This window comes from Fistularia commersonii, chromosome 18 (genome assembly GCF_037954325.1).
Source record: "Fistularia commersonii isolate RoL2024-O1a breed Wild chromosome 18, RoL_Fcom_v1.0, whole genome shotgun sequence".
Classification (NCBI taxonomy): Eukaryota; Metazoa; Chordata; class Actinopteri; order Syngnathiformes; family Fistulariidae; genus Fistularia; species Fistularia commersonii.
This window is the reverse complement of record NC_141301.1, coordinates 11,334,718-11,357,752: the sequence shown is the minus strand read 5'-3', so window position 1 is coordinate 11,357,752 and position 23,035 is coordinate 11,334,718. Positions and strand designations below refer to the sequence as shown.

The 23,035-nt window shown below is 41.6% G+C and overlaps 1 protein-coding gene across 4 annotated transcripts in view; it reads left to right on the top strand.

Moving 5' to 3' along the window:
- grik4 (glutamate receptor, ionotropic, kainate 4) overlaps nt 1–23,035 on the top strand; it is a 379,558-nt gene that overhangs the window by 333,726 nt on the left and 22,797 nt on the right. For all 4 annotated transcript variants that reach the window (XM_086164020.1, XM_086164019.1, XM_086164016.1 and 1 more), the window contains one exon: nt 10,374–10,481. In XM_086164020.1, coding sequence (XP_086020146.1) covers nt 10,374–10,481 — 108 coding nt within the window. The remainder of the gene's footprint in view (nt 1–10,373; nt 10,482–23,035) is intronic.

Below are 23,035 nucleotides of genomic sequence, written 5' to 3'. Positions count from 1 at the left end.
ACACATGACCATCTCCGGTTAAAGGCTGAACATGTTCCTCCAATGTCTCTCCCCTTTAGTCTTGAATTCATTTACTTTCCATCGGTGACACTCCTGTGTTTATAACACCAATCTGCTTTTTTATTTCATTTTTTTTTTTTTTCTCCGTCTTACCCTCCCCTTTCCTTTGCTCCCACCCGGTCCCTGAGAACACTATTACTCTCACTGCCCACGCCGCTGTGAATGCAGATGCACTCCGTTCAATTTCTTTTTGTTGCTGCAGTGCGAGGCGGGGAGGAAGAAAGGCAGGTACAGAGGGGTGAAAGAAAAAAAAAAAAGGGGGGAATGTGAGAGAGGGTGAGAAGGGCGGCGCCGCTCGACAGGACGGCGTGGTCGAGCACGCATCCTCTGTTTATTTATTAATTTTATTTTTTTTTTTGTTTTTGAAGGACATTATCACAATAGCACAGAGTAGCTCAGTTCCCCTGAAAGAAGAGCGCATCCGAAACAGGGCTGGTACAGAATCCGAATTCGGTTTTTGAAACCGTGACGGGCGTCTGATCTCTCCCGGCTGCTCATTACTAAAATATCTCTGATCTTTAACTCCGTCTGTGTGTATGTTTTGCCGGGGGGTCGAGTTTGACATCACGAGAAGTGGCGGCTTTTAATTAGATGTAATGGCTCTCCAGATGGACCCTAAAACAAGTTGCTCTAGTGTCATGCATTAAAAAAAATTTGGAAAAAAAAAAAAACGCTGACCTGCAAATCAAGTTTTATCATGAATCATTTTTTTTATGTGTTTTTTATGAGGGTCAGAGACTCAAGGGGAGCGACATTATCCTATTAAATTCTCAAAGTGACATTGAAATTTCAAAAATGCGACCGACGCCAGCGGATAGCAGTATTTCTCCCGCTAAAACTCGATGTGCCTGATGCTGAGGTGTGAATTAAATTTAAAGGTTTGTGTAACCTTGGTAACATTATGTGCTTTTTTTTTCTGAATCCACCATCATGAGTGTGCCATAATTATTAATATCACTCATTAACATTTATGTTACCCTGATAAGCTTGATTTTTTTTTATATGATAAATTAATTACAATTGAGAGCACTTCATGTTTTTTTATTATTCGTATACAGAATTTCAGCCAAAAACATCTCAATATTTGATTTAATGTGGTGTTTTTTTCTTTGTTTGAATTTTTTTACCTGCTTGTGCCCCATTTAGATTATTTTCCCACAAATGTCCATGGAGGAGGGCCTATAAAACTTGAAATTAACATTTTATTTTAATTAACTGTTTTTTTGTCTGTGATTCATTGCACGGGGTTGTTTGCATTTTTGGGGTCGGACTTCATTTAGCCGACCACATTAATCTCTGACGGTCGTTCAATAAGGAACTCCTCGTCTCCCCGATGGCATCAATACGGCGTCCTCAGTGCTAAATCCTGTGAAATAAAGCGTGAGGACTGCGGTTTATTCTTCAGGAGGGAATGCATACATAAGAATCAGCTTCCTGGAAGCTTAAATTAGTTGTGCGAATTCAGTATAATCATTCCCATTACTTCCTTAGACTACCCTTTTACAGGCCTTTTTTGTGTTATGTTCACTTCCTCCCAAGGGGTAGTTGCTTCTTTTATGTTGCCACAATTTCGCAGGTTTTAGGCATAATTTCTGTTTCAAGAAAATGTTTTTTGAAGTATGTGTGCGTGTGTTTGTATATATAGTTTCAAGATAAAAGCTCTCTGACTAATGTCAGGAATGTTTTATCGCACAGCCCGTGCATTGCTTTATCTTTATTTTAGTTTTTTTTTCTCCTCCAGTTTATTGCAAACCAGGCTGTCTGTGTTATGAGTTAAATGTCCTGCGGCAGACAGCCCCGGAGGTCAGGAGAGCTATATATTCTGACAAAATTACATCGAGACTACTTGCAAAAAGTCACCTTTATTAGATTTGATCGCATTTCATTTCCTCTCACGCGGTTGAGGACTGATCGGGAGTCGGAGATTTAATTTAATGTGTTGATTTCAAAGTAGGACTGGAATGCCTGATCTAACGTTGTTATTATGTTTGCTTTCAACAGCATTTATATAAGACACTTTTCTCTGCCCTTTTGCGCTGCAGTTCCTAAAACCTTTTCCGAAACTAGGCCATTTCTTCGTGCATTGCATCAGCATGGGAGGACTTCTAGAAACTCCTCCAAAGGAACTCCTATGACGGCCATTTCCAGATACTTCCCGTGGACTGCAGGGCGCCATATTTTAAAAACTATTGTGATCAGCGGTCAGCTGTTTTCTTGTGCCGAGACAAAAAAAAAAAAAAAAATCAAGAAATGGACCCGGAAAGAGCTCTTCAGGCCTGCAACGCCACAGCGGGGTTTCCGGGACTCGCAGCGGAACGTGAACATTTCCGCCAACATAAGGTTATCTGGCAGCAGGGCACTTCTTAGAACTTCAGTCCTTGAGCTCTTTTGTCTGAAAACTGTATAGGCGGTTCTTATTTTAATGAATTACATTATTTGTTATTATTATTTATCCCTGCAGACTTTTTGCATCTCGACCCAAAAAATGTATTCAAAGGCGGGATTTGATCCGGTTTCTTTCTTTCAAGGGTACACAGACCAGTTAACGTATCCCGCACGTCCTTTGTGGCGACGTATGGCGCTCTGGTTTGTAACCAGTCACGACGTAGGAGATGAAAAGTAATGCGATACGGTGTGAAAGCCGTTTCAAAGTCTTTTTTTTTTTTGTTGTTGTTGTTGTGGGAAATTTGCATCCGCTCATTAAAATTCACGTGGAATTTGTCAAAGCAAGGACAGAAATCACACAAGTCTTCACACACACCGGCATCCTGTATATGTTTCTACTTCTCCCCTTTGTTGGGTCTCTCAGAGACATTCAGCAGTCCCCTTTTCTCTTTTGTTTTTCTCAGTTTACTCTTTCCAGCCCGGAGATGGGGAATAGATCAAAAGCGGAATGGATGAGCTGTTTTGCAAGATCCCCCAGTCTTAAAGGATTTCGAGGCAGGGTGTGATGTATTGCTCGGCTGAATGTGCGCCTTTGTTTGGCTGTGTGTGTGTGTGTGTGTGAGTCTGAGTGTGTGTGTAATATATATGTACATGCAAATTTATGAGTGTGTGCCTACAAGTTTGCCCCTCTGTCTCTGTTGAAGCATTATGCCAGTTCACCCTTGAATTCCTACCTCGGTTATTTGTTTGTCTTTTATAAGCACAGACGGGTTCATTCTCGGATTTTGTTCCCCCTCGCAGTCTTTGATTCCTGGGTTGATTCACGATTAAGTGTTTAGAACTCAACGCGGGTCAGCAGAGAGCAAACACCTCAAACTTTCCGCCGGCGATTCTTTTCCCTTAAGCCTAGTCAGTTGGAAATTAAAAGAAGAGGGCATGAAAAGCGTTCATGTCACACCTGCTGGGAAGGAAATGGCGGTGGTTTCCTTTGCACCTCTGTTACGGTCGCCTCCTGACAATTCCGGGAATCGTTGCGCTCCAATAGCACGTAGGCTGTGGGTGACAGTTCGATTCTTTTCTCACAATTTGTTCCAGGCATTTCGGATTGTGTCGGCCCTGTGACACATTAGGTGGGACGGTCCATCTGGCATATAAATAGCCAGATGGCCTGTCTGCGCCTATTAAAACGCGAAGGTGTCAGTATTCTCTCAGATGGTCAAACCGCATCCCTCCCACCTGACATAAAGTTGAAACTGTTGGGTCATTTTAACACCTTTGTTTTTGAACAAAAAGTGGATGTTTTTAGCACCGCGCGCTCCAGGCTGTCTGTCCCGGTCGGCCCGAGCTCGTGATTTCGCACGATATTCATCAACACGGCTTCCCACGATATCGTGACACAATACATTTTGAGAGACTTTGAGACATCTGACGCCGAAAAAAAATGTTCAGCGGTCATTCCCAGACAATGCAATGTTATCAATCTAAACATTAAACAGTAAATTCCATCCCATCGTCGTGTCATGAACTCATGACCCGTAATGTTTTACCGCTCCACATCTTATCCTCCAGCAGTAGTGACACCTGAGGGGCCAGTAGAAAAGTAGGAATATATAAATGGATTTGCATTTGTAATAAATGCCAAGCTGTCTTGTTAACTTTGCCTCTGAGATTAAGATGTTTGCAAAAGCAATAACGCCGGAGCGCGCGGAATGAGAAGGGACGACGGCTACGGCGGCATCGCTTTTAGTCCTAAATCTTTACATCATGTCATGTTACATTGGTGGAACAACATTGATGAGCGGGTGTTATTATTGAGCTGTATCATGAGCCTGCCACTGTATGCATCTGCATCACGGTAATGTTAACCATATATTATCATATAGGTTTAAGTGTTTTTTTTTTCTCCATGCAATGCTTCACTCCACTTAACCCCGCTTTTAGCCAACTCTGCATTTATTCTGGCGAAAATGTTCATGTACTGCTGCAAGCCCTGATAATTCCTCTGTGGCGTAGCAGGCTTGGACCTCTTGTCAGTCCATTTTCCTGCTGGGTCAAGAAAACAGCCAACCAGTAGTCATGATTTAAAAATTGCACTCCACAATTGTCAAGATGTATCAAATAATGAGGGTTCCTGTAGAACTGTTAGAAGGCCGCTGCCATGGAGTAGAAGCAGAAATACTTGTAGGAACTAAAGTCCGCGTCGCTGGTTGCTGTGCTGTCCAAATGCATGAAGAAGCGGTTTAGTCCCTGAAAATGTTCTGAGAAAGTTTCTGTACTGCAAAAGTAGCTATAGATGCTAAGATGCATTGACAAATGTTCAAAAGTTGGTAGAATGTTTGAAGACCAGAAATGTAAGAGGTTTCCAGCATGTTCCATTTTTGACTTCTGCTCAATCGCTCCGTGACCAGAAGTAACCAGTTGCAAATCATTCCGTTGAAGGTTGAGTCATTTTCTTCAATCGGCACTAGAACCGATGTTCCTTTCCCATTGGCAAGGACAACCGCCCACAGCATCAGGTGTTCACCTCGTCCCTGAAGTTTGCCGAGAGCACCGCCCTAGTTAATTTGATTTTGGATGGTGATGAGTCATACCACAGAGAAAGGCTCTAAAGGCATTTTCCTAAATCGCATTTCCAGAGAAATAGTAAGAATACCATTGTGTCCTGCACAAAGCAACATGGTGCATTTCTTCATGCTCTGTCATCTTAATCACATGATCACTTAGAGCTTTAAATGTAGTAACTTTTTAGTTACTGCTGAGTTGGTATACCGTAATTTCTGGACTATTGAGCGCACCTGAATATAAGCCGCACCGGCTAAAAATAACTAAATAAATATTCGTGTACATATATAGGCCGCACTTGTCAATAAACCGCAGGTGTCTGTGTTGTAACATCAGATATATACACAGAGACTTTTTTTTTTTTTCACTTTTAATTAAATACATACCGGGGTAATGTTTTTTTCTGAACAGTGCCTGTAGCACGGCTGATGAAAGAGTTTAATAATAAATAACACAAGGAAAAGTCCATCCATCCAAACCTTTTCTATCCCCGCTTTGTCCTACTCGAGCCCATCTCTATCTTTGTCTTCTTCCTGCGCACTATAACCGTTAAAGTCGTCTTCTTCAGTGTCGGAATTGAACATCCTTAGAATTTCACGGTAATTCCATTGGTCCGATGTGACGAAGCTAATTGTTTTAGCAGCATGAAGCTCATTAGCCCAAAAAATCCATAAATTAGCCGCATCATTGTTTAAGCCACAGTGTTCAAAGGGTGTGAAAAATGTAGCGGTTTTTGGTCCGGAAATTACAGTACCCTTATAAAGTTCCATTTACCAAAAACACAGATGTACTCATTCAGAAATGAGCGTCCACTGGTTTGATTAGTGTGTTTTTTTGTGTTAAAAGCATGTGGAAAAACTAGCGGCTTATAGTCCGGAAATTCCGGTAATGCCAACCTCAGCAATACATCAAACACAGTCATGTACACACACCAACACACCGCCGGGAGTTCAGCTCCATTTTGATCCCAACTCATTTTGAAACCTGAATCCTTCTGCCCCTGTTGCTCTAAAATTAGGACTCATATATGCCAATTTTACGCACGAACATACAGTAGGTACATTTGTTAAATAGGTCAAAAAGTCATATACTGCCCATGAGCGCTTTACGTTTTCACCTTAGCATAGTTCGAGTCCAAGTTAAGAGTTCTGTGATCCGTTTCAGACGGTACGAAACATGGAGGACCTTATGATAGCACAGTAGATTAAGCTAGTCTGGCCGCCCACGACTTGTTGTTCCTTGCTGTTCTTCCTTTTCTGCATTCTGTGATCATCTGAAAGATCCCCCAAAAATAACAGTTAACAGTTGTTGCTGCTTCTCTTTAAGTCAGGAACTCAAACGGCATAAAGAGCCCTAAAACATGACAAATCGGTGCTTGCCCGTCTACAGCTACGGTGACTTGTATGCTTATCTTTATCTGAACGGTTTTGGATGTTTTTTTTTTGGCCTCGCTCATTCGGTCGGACACCCGACGGCATTTGTTTTCCACATTCGTTTCCAGGTCAATTGTGGCCACAACAAATTCTCCTTCACTCTATGATTTCTAGAGCGATATTTCCATGCCAGAAGTTGCGCCAATGTGACCATCACTGGGAGCTTTGTATATTTTTTAAATAATCGACTTCTTCACCCGAAGCTTGCGAAGATCAAGGCATTTGGGAGACTTCTGTTCAATATCAGCACAGAGATGGAAGTACGCGCTGTGCTTGAACTTTAAAAATGTTTTTCTTTACTTTTCCCCGACCGTGCCATTGCAATCCGTACAGTGGTGGGTGCTAAGCTAGTGCCCACTAGCTAGCGCCAACTAGCTTAGCACGGGCCCGTCGCTCCTACCAAGGGAATGCCCACTCAAGTCAGATGATTGGCAGTCAGAACAACGCTCGCCGACCCCTGTGAAGCTGAAGCTTTGACAATCGGTCACATTCGTTTCCAATATTTTGATATAGCTATTTTGTCAAGCGCTCACCATACGGTGAATCTAAATTTCAAATGTTGATTTATGAAAGCGGAAAACCCTCTGAGGACAGAGAGCCACGCAGCCTTCGAGCAAAATGGATGATTACGTCACACACTCATAACACCTTATTGGACGCAGCTTTTTTCTGTCACTAATATCAGCCAATCATGTGGCTTCAAATCTTCAAATAACACTTCAAATTCAAAATATTTCCAGGCTGCAGAATGAATCCTGGGTATTCCCTCACAGGGTGTGTCATTCACTTGTCATACCCTCTTCCTCCCTGCTTTTTGTCACCCTCGTGCTTTCTCTTTATTTGGCAGAAGCATTCGCTCTTCTGTCTTTCCTTTACTGTCTCTCATTTGCTGCCTCTTTGGTCTCTTCAGCACCCCAGCTGGCTTCTCCTCGTACTTCCCCTTATTTGATTCTCTTTTTCCCTTTGTCAGCCTCACCACACCTACTCAGAAAGTGATTGACATCCCCCAGTATCTCTGATTTCTCTTTCAAACTTACATTTGAACCTCCTCATATTCCCCTCTCTCCTATAGACGTCCCTTCTTCCCCTCGCCTCCCCGTATCTCTGGAAATAAATACTGCGCACAGCACACAAAAGCAATGTTAATGCTGTTTTATAGATTCAGCCGCTGCACCGCATAGCGACTGTTTATTATAGCAGTAATTTGAAATTCCGAATTAAGGAGACTGCATTTAGAAATCTCCAACAATTCATAGCGCACTCAAACATATTGTGGAGTACGGCAAGTTTCCCCTACATCTAACAGCTTATTAGTCAAAGAGATTCCTGGAGTGTGTTGCATGTATAATGAGATTTTTTTTTTTTTATTTTCTTGCCATTCTTTAACATGATTTATGCAGTGTTTTAGGGTTCCGTTCATTGTAAGTTCAAGTAAGAGTGCTGATTTTGTCTCCTGGCCTTCAGATAAATGGCAAGCTGCATCGGCGGTGATTAATAATTCAGCAAATTAATTAGTCGCGTGTATTTGTCTTTTCAATTATTACACTATCCTTTGTCATCTTTCTATTCTATTTGTTTTCTATAATGAGGCTCTTTCCGTGTTTACGAAGCAATAAGAAAAAGATTAAATTATTAAACTAATTTCATCAGGAATAATTGCAATATCAGGCTTTTTGTCCATCTCAATGAACATCACAGTATATTTGTTCACAAATGTGCCTTCCTGTTCGCACAGGCGGTTGTTTGTGTGTTTCTTTCAAAAGCGCCTCACGGAGAGTAGTTTTAGTTTTGACGCTCGCCATTTGTTGACAGCGAGGCCACCGTAGGGCCAGTCCTCCCATGATAGCATATGCTTCTTCTCCCTTCCGGCTCACAACTCCTTCATCTCCTCAGTTCCACCTCCAGTTCCAGCAGGAGTCACAATGACTCCACACCATTACCCTCTCCGTCACCCCTGTGCTCAGACCTCTGAAGGCACCTGCTGAGATCAGGCAAGCCTCAGGCTCCCGTCTCCCACCGCCTCCACAGGCTCCGGGAACTGATTTTGTGCACTGATTGCCGAACACCGTATTTCACGGGTCTCTTTTTGTGTCATGATACAGTATTTGCACATTTCCTCCCTCGCTGTTTCTCGGGGACATCATCTGTAGACGATGAGGTGGCGCTGCGTCACGCAGCAAGACGCTGAAGTCGGTTCGCCAGAGCAAGGTGATGTGTCTCCCAACAAGTACGACAGAGGACATCGCAGGCGAGATCCGTTTGAGCGTATACTCTCAAAGGAAATCTTTGATTACAGGAGCGCTCTCTTGTTTTTCAATGCTTCGCGGCCCCGATTCGTCGTCGGCGTTAACACAACGGGCAGACTACCTCCTGGAAACCGATCTACATGAATGCGCCGAGATCTCTGGAGGATCTCGACTTGAAGCGAGCTACGGTCAGGCTCAGTCAGCTGTATTTGTTGTAATTTATTCTTATGAAACTTCAATCACCGATCGTGTAGCAGTTTATGTTCAAAGAAGTCGAATATCTCCCGAAGGGTTTCCAGTATGAAACCGGGAAACTCATTAAAATTCAAGGCAGTGACAGAGTGAGCACGCTGAGGCATCAGTGTTAGATTAGATGCTATATTTTCATATTTACTTCACATGTATATTGTGCGTAATAGAGAAAAAGTGATTAGTGTGATAAATTGAATCGATTCAGTACAAAGGAAGAGGCGGTAATGTTTAAACATGATCGTCATATTTTCATCGACAGGTAGTTTTCAATAAACATTCCAATGGAAATCCATCCGTCTGTGGTCCAATTTATCACGAGAGCGCCGTCTGCAGGACGACCTCGGAGCTCGTAGAATAAACTAATTCAATTCAACGGAAGATAAGTTGCATCAATTAAAGATTCACAAAACCAATATTATGATATATTGTTTAGCCTGTTATCTGATCTGATTTTATCTCCAGGGTGCACACACACACGCACACACACACATGCACGCATCAACTGTTATGAATGACCTGCGTGTTTTTGCTTTTCTTTGTCGGATGCGGAATTAATACTTCGGCTTTCAGGTGAAAATGACGGGAAAGGAGAACTGTTTCGCTCCGAGTCCTGGTGGTCCTGGCTCTGTTGAGTCACCGGTGTTTTAGGGTCGGAAGTGAATAATAAATATCTCATATAATAGACCACAGCGCTGTTATAGAGGAAATTGTCAGTCAGAAAAAGTGAAAGCCTTGTCAAAGGAGCTGGTCTTCATTTTACTGGACAATTTTGCATGTTTCATTTTAACTGCGAGGGAAAAGATTTAATAAGCTCCAAGGTTACGGAATTAGACCAATAACGAGACGAGTGATTTACATCTTTCAAGGTCACGGCATACAAATCAGAAGTGTTTTCTCATTATCGCAAAAAACGACAGTAAAATGGACATAAGGGGCGAGTAAAAACTCATGCAAAAATCTCATAATATTGTGTTTAAAATCCTGGCCAGACACTAATTCAATTAAGAAACGGTGAGGTGCATCACAAAATGCAGGGGAGGAAATCCCGTGTTAGGTGGAAAGTGTGCATCCCCACTGGTGACAACAAAGAGAGTGCGTGTCCGTGCCAACGGATTTGGTGGTAATTGGTTTAATGAATGCATTCTGTTGCAGCGATTGAACACATGCCCTCCAGATCCTTCCTCAAGGACCTGCAAACGCGGTCATTTCTTTCCTTTTTTTAACAGATTTTAATTTCGCAATCACCGTCTTCGGGGTTATTGGTCTATTGATCCTTTCCGTCTTACACTGTCCTTTGTGCGGGTGATATTCTTTAAGACAAAGGGAAGCAATTCGGCACAGATTGTCTCTACTGGCCTTTTCCAGCTGATGGACTCGATGACTGATATGCGCGCATGTGTGTGTGTTTGTGCGTGCATGTACGTGCGCTCTGCAGATTGGCCTGTGGCACTCCGAAGCCGGACTGTCGATGGAGAAAAAGCTTCCATCCATCAATGTGACGGACACCCTCTTCAACACAACCCTTACCATCACAACGATATTGGTGAGTGTACAGTACAGGACTCACCACACACACACGTCAACCAGCCTGTATCATTTGATTAGCTCGTGTCACTGGCTGATCTACATACGGCTGACATTCTGCGGTTGACAGACAATTACCATATCAAAAACACGCTTTGTATTTTCAGAACCAAATCCAGTCCTCTTGAGATCAGAGAAACCGATGCCGCGCAATTGTTTTGCCCTGAGTAGATCAGATGAGGCAACGTCACAGTGCACCAGCCAAAACTAATAATTCACATTGGCAGCCTTTTCTGAGCTGCGGTTGTAAATATAGATTGTGCACGCAGCAAGTTCTCGCTTCCCTCTCTGTGCAACCTGTTACAAGTGAGATGAGATGAGATGTACTCTAATGATCCCATGATTGGGAAATAGTTTAGCAGCAGCAGCAAGACACGCAAGAACAAGACAGACACGAGCTAAGAATAAAAGTAAAAAAAATAAAATAGATAAACAAGAAATAAATAAATCAAATAATTAAAAAAAATGAATAAATGAACAAATTAAATAAATAAACATAATATTATTTATTTATTTATTAAAATGACTACATAAATTAAAGAAAGAAAGAAAGAAAGAAAGAAAGAATGTTTCTTAATACTTACCAATATACAGGAATATATAATGAGCAAAGTAGTATTGCAGTAACTGATTAGAGTGAATTATTGTATAGGGATATGGCATGACGTTGAAAACCTTTTTTTTTTTCTCGTGCAGCTACTGAATTATTGGTCATTTATGAAACCTTACGGAGTGCTCGCTTGTATAAAATCATGACTTTAAAACCTGTCGATCACGAATTCGATACTTTGTGACATATCACATTTTCAAGGGAATATGATAAACACATGTTGAAAGATTATCATTAATTTTGGAGAGATGTTTTGAACTTTAGGGAGCTTATCAGAATCTTGGTAAAGTGCGGTATATAGCTGTTAGACGCTTGACTATGTTTACCGGCTGTGTTTTTAAGCAGTGTTTTTTTTACCGAGCAGGCTGCGTCCGGTGGGTATTTAGATCTTCCTCGCTGTGGTCACTATGGCTGAAAAGAGCGAAGTGGAAATAAAACGTAACAGTAAACTTGCAGGGGCAGATAGTTAAACTGAAAGGCAGTATAACGCTTCATAAATTCGAGAGGAGGTACAGATTCGGTAGAAAATTATCCAGTTAATCAGACTCGGATTCAATGCTGAACTGCTCGCGCCATATATATGTACCGTTTGATTCGTTGTTATTTTAATACCGTCAATTATAGCGACGGTGCATGTAAGATTTGGCCAAAAATCTATAGAATAGACAAAGTGAGAACAGCCGTGCTTGCAAATGCACAGAAGCAAATCAACCGTTATCTATTATTTTTTGAGCAAAGGCAAATATTATGGGTGAAACCCTGTAATCTCCTCGCTTATGGTCGCTTTCTGCCAAAAGTCAGATTCGTAAAGTGTAGCTGGAGACATTTAGAGTTTGCACTCGCAGGTCTGATGAGCCCAGTGTTGCACTGTTTCTTAACCGCGAGTGAAGTCTATATATTTGGAATTTAATATACATGGAGGAATAACCTTCAGGTATCAATCAATAACAAACATAACCGGTGAGATTGCGATTCCGGTGATAAGCTCGCCCTTTTCTCTCTCACTATCTTTGATACGGTTCGTGTAAGTCGATGCGCTCCTGCGAAAACATCAAAAGCTGACAAATGGATTTATGATGGAAGTACAGGAAAACAGTATGAATTTCAATCAGCCACGTGCGTTTTCATGCCTTTCATCATCAAGCGGTGCACTCGCGAGTACGGCGGGAACACGCGGGCCCCGACCGGCTCCTCCCCCATCGCTGATGAATCAGACGATAAGACATAAAGTAGCTTGTAAGCAGAGGCAATTGGCCCGATGCGATACTCTCAGTGAATGGTTTATCAGCGGGCGTGCCGTGGGAATGGGCCGAGGACGCTGCCATATTTTGAACTCAACTACTCGCCAGTGTCACTGAAAGCGATTCAGATGGAACGCTTCATTTCACACACAAGAGGGGAAGAGGCAAGGGGGAATGAAGATGTGAGTTAGTGCACGGGCGCCCGGGTTTTGCGGGGAGGGTACAAATGAGACTTGTGTTTTCGCGGCAGAAGGAGGGTTGTGAAATAAAAGAATTGGCTAAGAATAGAGCTTTGATTTCATTTTGGAGATATAGAGTCCCTGTACCAAACTTTGGAAACCACCAAGGAGCAATTTTCAGTGACTATCAGAACTCATTCATCATAGTGTGATTGCCGTGTCGCTGTTATCTTGCCTGTGGGCGGCAGACGAGCCATAGCGGCGAACCTAAATAAGAATTTTCTTACCTGTGCTCGTGAGCGCGCGCACGCGCGCGTGTGTGCGCGCGTGTGCATATGTGTGTGTTCTCGAATTTGCAACTTAATGGTGTGATTTGCTCTTTCCCGATTGTATGTGTTCACTCCCAAGATCTTTTCCTGGCCTTTACGGAGCCGTTTGATTACACCTACACAATGCTGTCAGCTTCAGCGTCACTTTCACAAACAACAACACGTAATAATTTACTGCTTGGCCAAAAGCTATGTTGTTGTTATCAATGACAGTCTCATGTGGCCAGGCGCTGCCCCGGTTTTTTGTGAAATAATAGGGCAGCCACAAATGCAATAAAAAAGTCTACCGTCAGATAAAATTCTCTTTAAGACGTGTGCAGTCTTGTTATTTCTATATTTTGCAGCATATGAAGCATAAAAAGGAGCTGTTTATAAAAATACTTTTTTTTTTTTCTCAGTTCCTTCTGATCCCAGGTGATAGGAACTATGTCCGCGTAACATCTAAGCTAACAGCTGTGCTGTTGATGATGGAATTTGCTCCATAAAAGATGGAACCGTAGAAACTCTCCGACAAGATCGCTTTCTGTTTCCTTGGTTGATTAATCTTGCAAACAAGGTCCAAACATCTAATGAAAGCGGTGAAGATTTTACAGAGCTTTAATAGGCGCTGAAACCTGTTTGTTTGTCTCAGGCTACCTCCTACACTGCACACTAATTTCCGAGTGCGTCATAGCGCGGACCTTTTTATTTTTATTTTTTTTGAATATACTTTGACCCTTAAAAGCAAAAATAGCAGAGAAAAACATCGCCATGTCTCCCTTCTGGCTGTAATTGTGTAATTGTATCGGTTACATACATATATATATAATTGTAATGTTAATTGCTATACACTCTTTAACTTAATTATAGTGTCACCATGTCAGTGAAAGCCAAGCCTCAATGCAGTGGATTATCTTTAGCGTGTTGAACTGGTTTCTTTTAATTACCAAAAATTGATTGCGTGATGGTTCCAATTGTCTATCTGATGTTACACTTAAGGCAATCAAGAAAAGACAGGCGGAAGAACCTGAGGCAGCGGAGATAAAGGTATCCGGGGTTCGCTACAAGAGTGAGGATGACGGATAGAATCTGGAAAATTTCACCGGATGGACAGCAGCACATGTAAGATGTTCTGGTCTGGACACGTGCGATGGAGGGAAGGTGAATGCAAGGCGGAAAGCCGGGAGAAAGAGGAGATTTATGGATGAAGTGGTAGAGGACATAAAGTTAGAAGGTTAGATGGAGCAAGAGGATCCGCTGTCCTGACCCCTGAAGGGAACTGCTGAAAGGAAAGAAGATGAAGAAGATATTGTTGTGTAACAAGTGCGTTGGAGCCATTTTGATGTTCTGACTTCTCAACCCACGTCCAAGGCCAAGCCAAGCCACTCTACCGAGGAAACTTTTTGAAGCAATTTCATTCTTGGTCACACCTCCATGTCCCTCCCATGGCATGTCATGCAAAAAAACCCGACAAGATCCGATCACATTCAGGATCTCTGGATGAGTGTCATCCACATTCATTATCTTGCTCTTGAGGAGCTTCATACTGTAACTACTTCTCTAACCTCTCTTCAGAGCTCCTCAGACAGCTCCTTCCGCTCCTGAAAAATGTCCCTAATGGAGGTCAATAAGTCTCCTCTCCTGCAGTAAACAGTGAAGTCTTCATCTGGTACTTCCAGAACTTCCTCGAGCCCAACTGACTCTTTCTTCATGGTATCTCCAAACCTATCCCCTGGGATTTAGCGATCGCTAAGGCTTGAGCCTTTCTACTCCTGGGCCAGCCGGGCCCGAAAGGCCTACTGCTAGAGTTGCCGTCCCGACAAGCAACCCCGGAGCCCCCTGACTACGACTCTCTGACTACACTTCCATTTAGAGGGTCTTAAGTTGAACCCTTTTGGATTCCGCATTCCCGGTAATCCCCGAATGTGGGCCGTGAGCGGAAGACCCACCAGCTCGGAGTCCCACCACCAAACAGTCCCAGCCCACCTGAACTTTGTCTCCTGCAAAATACCCTGAGATCCTCTGTGCAGGATAGGGTATGTAGTTAACCACTTTTGGCCCCCCACAGAGGCCCCTGGCAGACTTGTATGCTCGCAACAATTTTGCTCTGCTCGGGGAGCAGTCAAGAATAATAGTTGCAGGGTTTAAGGTGGATATCATGAACGGGGTTTTTGGCAAGGTATACAATTGAACTTCGTCAAAGTGTTTGTTTCTTTAGATTGTAGTGTAATGGGTTAAACTGGGAACTTTTTGATGTTGACAGATTTAAAAGGACCTGCGTTATGATATGGTAGTGGCGGCTGAAATTGAACTTTATACAAGGAGGTACCTTTATGTGCTTATGTGAGTCCCTCCCCCCCAAAAGTTATCATTCCCCAGTCAGACTCTTCACAGCCTGGGAGTAAGTGGCTGCGTTAAAAGTTTGCATTTCTTTATTGCTTCTGACTCTTTGCTTTTATTGCTGTTTCGCCGTGCCGCAAAAGAAAATAGATAGAATATTCCCGATACTCTGCCTTCATAAAAGACGTGACTTGGATTCCCCCCTGCATAAAACTTTTCTTGCTTGATTTAGTTTAAAGAGGTTTCCTGTCCAAACGCTCAGTCGGTGATATTCTGTCTTTGTTTGATAAGGGTATCAAGTGGGTATTGCGATGGAAATTAAGAGCGACCAGCCGATCGAGAAACGGAGAACAAACTGTACAACCGAATTACCTGGACTATTAACTGTCGTATAGCTTGGCACTCTAACTCATTTTTTTACTTATATGTGTGACGAAACACTCTTCCAGTATATCGGAAGACCTCCCAAAGCGTTGAAATAATTATTCATTCATTCATTATCTGTGCTGCTGGGTGGGTCGGCAGTGGATCACAGAGCCGCAAATAGAAGCATACAATTGTTCTTCATTCACACATCTTGGCCTTCTTGCTGCGAAACGCTTACCGCTGCACCACCGAGCTGCTCTTGAAATAATCAATCAGTTTCTATTAAAAAGAGGAAGAGAAACTAATTTCACGATAGCGTTCCTCTACTTCCCGTGGTATTGATCATATTATGAGGCGAGATTTGATCAAGTGGAGTACCGATACCAATATACATCAATGCAGGTTTTTTTTTTCCTTTTTATTTTTTACTCTATACATCAAAAAAACCATATATTAACATGTGCAGGATTTTGTTTTTGTCTTCATCTCCCTCCTGTCCACTGGCCATCCAGCCAGCTATGTACAAAATAACTATTAAAAGGCCATCCACTGTTATAATGTGGCAGAAATTGGAAGGCCAGTGAAAACATCACACTCAGTCAGGCTTGCCTGAGAGTTGTACTTGAAAAGCTCCAGCGGCAAAAATTAGCATTTATATTGTGCCTTTCATTGAGCATGCGTAGATACGGCCAGCGAGGTGCTACGTGCAGCTGTTTGAAGGAGTTAATAATCAGAGACATAGGGTAACTCTTATAGAGTTGTACGAGTCACAAAATGGCTAAATGCTTGACTGGCTCTGAGTCGCGAAAGCCTTTCAGCTTTTATATATGTCTTCTAATATAAGCCCCATTTTTCTCCGCGCGTGTTATTATCATAAAATGTTTTATCCCCTGCTCTCTGGTATCTCGAGCAAACTAAATTGTGAAAAATAGGTTTAATTTAAACAAACCATGTAGATGTTCTATTTTTAGAGACCGCACATGTGACTTAGATGACGAACACACCGCTGTAAGTGCTTTTATTGGCTTGGATTGAACATCGGCTCATCGCTAATTCGAAGATTCGCTTATTTATTCGGCAACGTCGAGGCGCAGTGACGCAAAGGACGGAGCCGAATAAGGCTTTAGCGACACAGACTGTACTTGTTAGTCGGATCACTGTGGATTAGTTGACAAAAAAAATAAAAAACAGGATTCCATCCGCTCTATCCTTGACAAGTGAAGTTTGCCGTACTCTGTCAAAAAAAAAAAAAAAACACCACAATATTTGTTTCATAAAAGCCGACTGGATGAACTGTGTGTATGCAAAGTTACACATGATGACTCGCCTTTCTGTTGTTATCAGAGCAGAGCAGGACACCGCTGCCTCCTCTGTCCAGTGATGCAGCAACACGGGGTGGAAAAACCCTGGCAAATTCGGTGTCAGTACGACGTTGAACCCTGGCAACAGGTGGAACCGAACGGTTTCTATGACGACAAGAGACCATTTGCGTCTCCTAACGCGCACCGAGTTTTTGAAATGCACCTGTTTCAGTTCGTCTTCCCTTCCGACGGCCGTCGACGCGATGCGAATCAATTTTCCTTTCAACCTCCCAGTACATAAATGCGCATTAACAAGTGTGGCACCGACAGAGGAATTTCAGTTTTGTCCCATAAATAAAGCAGCAAAACACTCCCGCTTCCTCGAAGCTGCCGCAGCGGCTCTGAAAGGCTCAGAACTCGACTTGTTGGTTTATTATGCATTGCCGCAATATAAGCCTTTTACGTTAACTCTAACTGTCCACAATCTTTCTAAGTGCTTCGTCGTTGAAATTGCCGGCACAGTTTGCTTTGGGTTTTGGCAGGTTCACCAATTTGGTTATAATTATGGTTTCTTTATATCTGTTCATGTGCAGTTTTGAGATTAAAAAAAAAAAATCACGTGCAGAGAACACAATTGTGAATAGAAAATAGGAATAATGTGAAAATATCATTCTTTGTCATCTGTTGCGATGTTGTCAAAGCACTTTTCTTATTTTCAAGAGCAAAATATCCGGACAGCGAATCGGTAAAATTGTACATAACAATGTCTGTTTTTATTTATATATATATAATTTATTGGCACCTGGATCAAATGAAAAATAGGACAATTGGGAGACTGCGGAATACAACACTGAGACCCACTCAATCTTTGTAAAAAAAACAAGAAATACATAAACACCTGAAGAGAAAGCAGACTGTTAAGGATGGGTTATAAATCACACTGACTTTGGTTTTATGAGTGCGCTTGTGTGTGTAGTCTAAAGAAGACTGCTTTTTGTGTCCTATCCTATTTGTTGGAAGTGGCGGATGGGAAACTTCACCGACTCCTACTTTACAGTCCCGGATATTCGCGGTCTTGATTAAAATTACAAGCCCGCATTGAAAATTTATATAACTAAAAGTGGGGAGAAAAAAATTACCCAATTATTACTTTATTACACCACTATAGTCAGACTGATGGAAATTTAAAGAGAGAAAAGTAAAACCGTTTGAGAGTTTGTCAGTAAAAATGATAGTGCTCTAAATATGGTCTATTTAGCTATTAATTTGTGTTGTGTGCATTCCAATGTTGGTTATTTCAAATACTGTCATTTCCAGACTATTGGGCGCATCTGAATATAAATATAAAAATAAATCGATAAATATATGTGTACGTGTATAGGCCGCACTTGTCTATAAGCCGCAGGTGTCCATATTTACATATTTACACAGAAACATGTTACACAGAAACATTTTTTAAAACTTTTAATTAAATACATACCCATAACATCCAGTAATACGTACTGGAAATGCTTTTTTCCTAAACAGTGCCTGTAATAGGGCTAATGACAAAGATTAATAATAAATAACACAAGGAAAAGTCCATCCATCCATCCGTTTTCTATCGCCGCTTTGTCTCACTGCAGCCGATCGCTATATTCGTCTTCCTCCTCCACAGTAAAACCGTCTTCTTCAGTGTCAGAATTGAACGGCCTCAGAAATTCACGGCAATTTCATCGGTCCGATGTGACGAGGCTAAATGTTTTGTCGGCATGAAGCTTGTTAGCCAAAAAAAAAACAAATCCATAAATTAACCGCATCATAGTTTAAGCCGCAGTGCTCAAGGCATGTGAAAAAAGGAGTGGTTTATAGTCCGGATATAACAGTATCACAAACGGAAGGCCCCTCATCACAAACAAATCGGCTTACAAACAGTATTGGATCAAATTGTGAATCGACCTTCGAGCAAACCTTGGTCCACGAAAACAAACAAATAAACTCAAGGGCTTTCTGCATTGTAGCATAGCGGTAGTCGTGCGTCATACTCCGTGATTTTTCCATCATTCATCCTTGTGCTCTCCTGTTAAAACACTTTTTTTGTGCTTTTTGATGTAAGTTAGCCCTCATTATCGCTCCCCAAAAATGTTAAAAGTGTTAGTGATAGTGGTGTTAAGAAGAAGTTATGAATTAAAGTTGATCTGAAGAAGGAAAAAATAGCTAAATGTGAGAGTGGTGTTCGCGTTACAGACCATCTGTACAATCCTGAAGAACAAAGATGCGCTAAAGACGGCTGATGTGGCCGGAGGGGCGACTACATTAAAAAAGATCTCAAGTCTTAGAAGAAGTAAAAAAGCTAATGTTAGTTTGGATAAATGAAAGCCAGCTTGCTGGAGAAAGTGTTAGCGAGGGCCTCGTAGTTGAGAGGGCTTCACTTTTGCATCCTGATTTTAGTGAGGGAACGTGCAAGTGATGGCAAAAAAAGAAAGAACATCAAAAACACGGTAATAATCAAGGTTATCTTTTATTTGTTTCTCTACGTTTTTCGCAAATGAACCCATACGAAAAGTTTCAAAATGGTTTTGGGGCACTGGAGAACGGATCAATGGGATTTATATTGATTTCATAGGCAAAAATTGATTCGGTTCGCAAACATGTTAGTTCACGAACGGATACAAAGAAGAAATAAAATTCGTAGGTCGACGTTCTACTGTGTGCGTTTTTTGGGGGGGATCGTCTTTATGATCTATCGCTCCAACCTCCGCCAACACATCCAACAATCCCTTTTTTGTGATTACTTCCCCCTCGTGCTACAGTTTATTCTTTTCAAAGTAAGTGCCGCGTCGGTGATTCCTGGCCGCAACTGTACAGAGACATTTCTCATCAATTTAGTTTGCGGCAAATTAGCCTTGAAATCAAATCTATGCAGAAGAAAAAGTTTGTCCCTCCAGTATAACGGTATGTCCGGTGTACTCGCCTCTGGTTGTCCGGTATAACGGAAACCTGTGACTTTCATCGTTCTCGCTGTTCGGCCGATTACCGAAGTGGCGTGCTTCATCAGGATCCCTCTGTTCGGTCTCCGAAATCAAAAATATGATCCCACACTGACCAAAATAATGTGCCGATATCCTGCGGTCGTTTCGATTTCCCCCAGAGTGCAGTGCAACCGTTCACGCTCTTTTCCTTGCCCCCGCTCACACGAGCTGCGGAAAATCATCAAGACCAGTAATTTACTCATCTGTTGTTAATGGGATGTTTACGGCACCTAGTGGAATTCTGTGTCATTAGCTAAACAGCCCCTAAAAATACAATTTAAATTCGAAAAATGATGCATATAACACTTTCCTGTTCTTTTATTCATTTTCCGATGAAAGTTTAAAGCAGCCCATCGACCCCGTTTTGCAACTGCCGTACAATCACTACATCGACAAAAGTCTAATATCTCAAATAGTAAATATCTTTTTATTACCTGAGGCTGAACTCAGTCTTAAGGATGTTCACTACCATAAAGCTTCTGGGCCGTCAGACCGCGTTGCTGCCAAGTGCTTGTGGTGCACAAATGCAGCGCTTGTTAAAACAATACAATGCAAAGAGTGTGGCTTTTTTTTGTGTGTTTTATTAGGGCTTGTTATAACATGGCAGCTTCGTGGCGCAGAGGAAAGACCAGGCTTTATAATAACAAATTGCAGACTTTAGTGACTAATGCACACATATTGTGGATTGTGGATTGTTGCAAATGGGAAAACGCCAAATTTAACCCACCTTATCCTTGAGGTATCCAGATTTTTATTCTATACTTAATAATATATAATAATACATAAAATAAAAGTAAAATAAGTATAAAAAAATAGAGGTAAAATAAAAATAAAGTGAAAATTATAAAGATACAACAAAGTGAAAAATAAAGTGAAGTAAACTCTTACAGCTGTGAATAAACTATACATCTGCACAAATGGCTGTGCATCGTTATATAACTGTACATTTGTAAAAATGGCAGAAGAAAACTGTACATTTGTGTGATGCACTCTACAGTTTTACAAATAATACAATGAATATAAACATTATAACATATAAGAATCGTAGCAGATTTCAACCTCTTTGGCTTTCTGGTCCTCACGCAGGGTTCGTCACTTCATTCAGTCATCAAAATAAATGTGGTCACTCAGCTGATGTTGGAGAAGTGATTCATAGCATTAAAAAACATGCTTGTGCCATAAACTAAAAAATCTGAAAAATCAAACACGCAAAAAGAAGCCTGTAACATACTATCCCATTCTTTATATTCTGATTTTCACCATGAAGTCAAATCTAAATAAAAGTCCTGAGCTATTCATTGCTCAATGCATGCAACTCCTCTCGACACGCACGAGCAAAACATTATCATCTGCATACAGGGATAAATAATCCACGTGGCTCTAAAGGGCAGACGGTTGACTAAAATCATACTGTGATTTCAAACTGTTTGACAGAAATGTAAGATTAAGTCTACCTGGGAGCTCTGCTTTTCAAACCCAGAAAGTTGAACTTTTTGAGTATTAATCAAAATATATGAATGTCAAGGGTAGAGATACAGAAGTTGGAGGATTTTCTTGAGTGTGGAAGAGAGGTGAAGAAATCTGTGCATGCAGGATGTAACGGCTGGAGAAAAGTGTCAGGGATGATAAAAGAGTATCAGTTGGATTGAAAAGAAAGTCGTAGAAGACATGGCGAGACCAGCGATGTTGTCTGGTTAGGAGACAATGAGGAAAAGACAGGAAGCAGAGCTGGAGGTAGCAGAGATGAAGATGAGGAGATTCTCTTTAGGAGTGAGGAGGATGGATAGAATCAGGAATGAGTCCATCAGAGGGACGGCAAATGTTTGATATTCTGGTAGATAAACTTGGGCTGACATGGTCTGGACGTGTGCAGGGGAGGGATTGTGAAGACCTGGGTTAGAAGGATGCTGAGGTTGGAACTGCCAAACAGGAGGATCCAGTTTTTTGAATTTGGATTTGATGACCAGAGAGCAGTGAAAGAGGACATAAGTAAGTTGGTACGAGAGAAGAGAATGCGGAGGAGAGGGTTGGATGGAGCTGATTTGCTGTGGCGACCCCTGAAGGGAACCGCCCAAAGGAAAAGAAGGAAAAACAGATTACACCGTAAATATCAAAAATGTGTATGCACCCTTCAATTTAAATATGCTTTTGAAAATTACAGAGGTAATTGTAATTATGCCGATGAGGACAAACGTTGTGCCATCTTCCACTGTAAAACAACTAATATTATTCCACGGCATTGTTATATGTTACCTAATAATAAAGCTTTGTATTAATAGTATGCTATGGACAATATTTATATCCCTAGATCATCAATGTACCCAAGCCTTATATTTACGCTACTTAATTCAAGCAGCCATGCCATTCTCTTTGTTGCTATGCTACATGCTTGTGATGCTAACAGGTGGGTGGTGCTGACCCTGCAGTGATTAACTGTCTGCTCCAGACAGCGATCCAGCCGAAACATTAAAACCATTGACACATTGAGCAATAAAGGATAATATGTCCATGCCACGATGAATCCTCCCTCAATGATGTCTATAATGTCCGTGTTTTATTGAATGTTAGAGGGGACGCGTTGTTCTTTTGGGTGGCAGTAATTTCTCGTGCTTGTGAACTGTACTGTTACACTGAGAAGACGCAATGGGTTAATGGATGAACACACACACAAACACTGACTGCCCTTTTATTGGGGAATTAACACGAAGTTGTGTAAATGTGTATTTGCACTACTTTTAGATCCTTTAGTTCATGTAGAAGTCATTCTACATGAGAATAATATGTGTCTGCAACATTGCGTTGCATTACATTTGCCTTGCGTGTGGGTGCATCAAGTTTTTGTTACACTAGCATGCACATCATGTAACGCCTTTATAAAAGTGTTAACCAACACTATTCAAATTTTTTCAATAAAAATTCCAAATCATAAAAGTACGTCGGATCACCACATCAGTTTAGTGCAATGTGGGGTTCAATGTTTCCTCTTGCATTGTAGTCAGCCGAATGGGTTAAATGGAAATATATAATTGCAGTGGACTGCTTGGGAAAATGTACTCAGTTACTTTCCACCACTGCACACACAAAACACATAACGAGAATCTTGTCACCCTGGCCTTCCGTTCAAAGATGTTAAATCACACATCTAAATGTCAAAAGC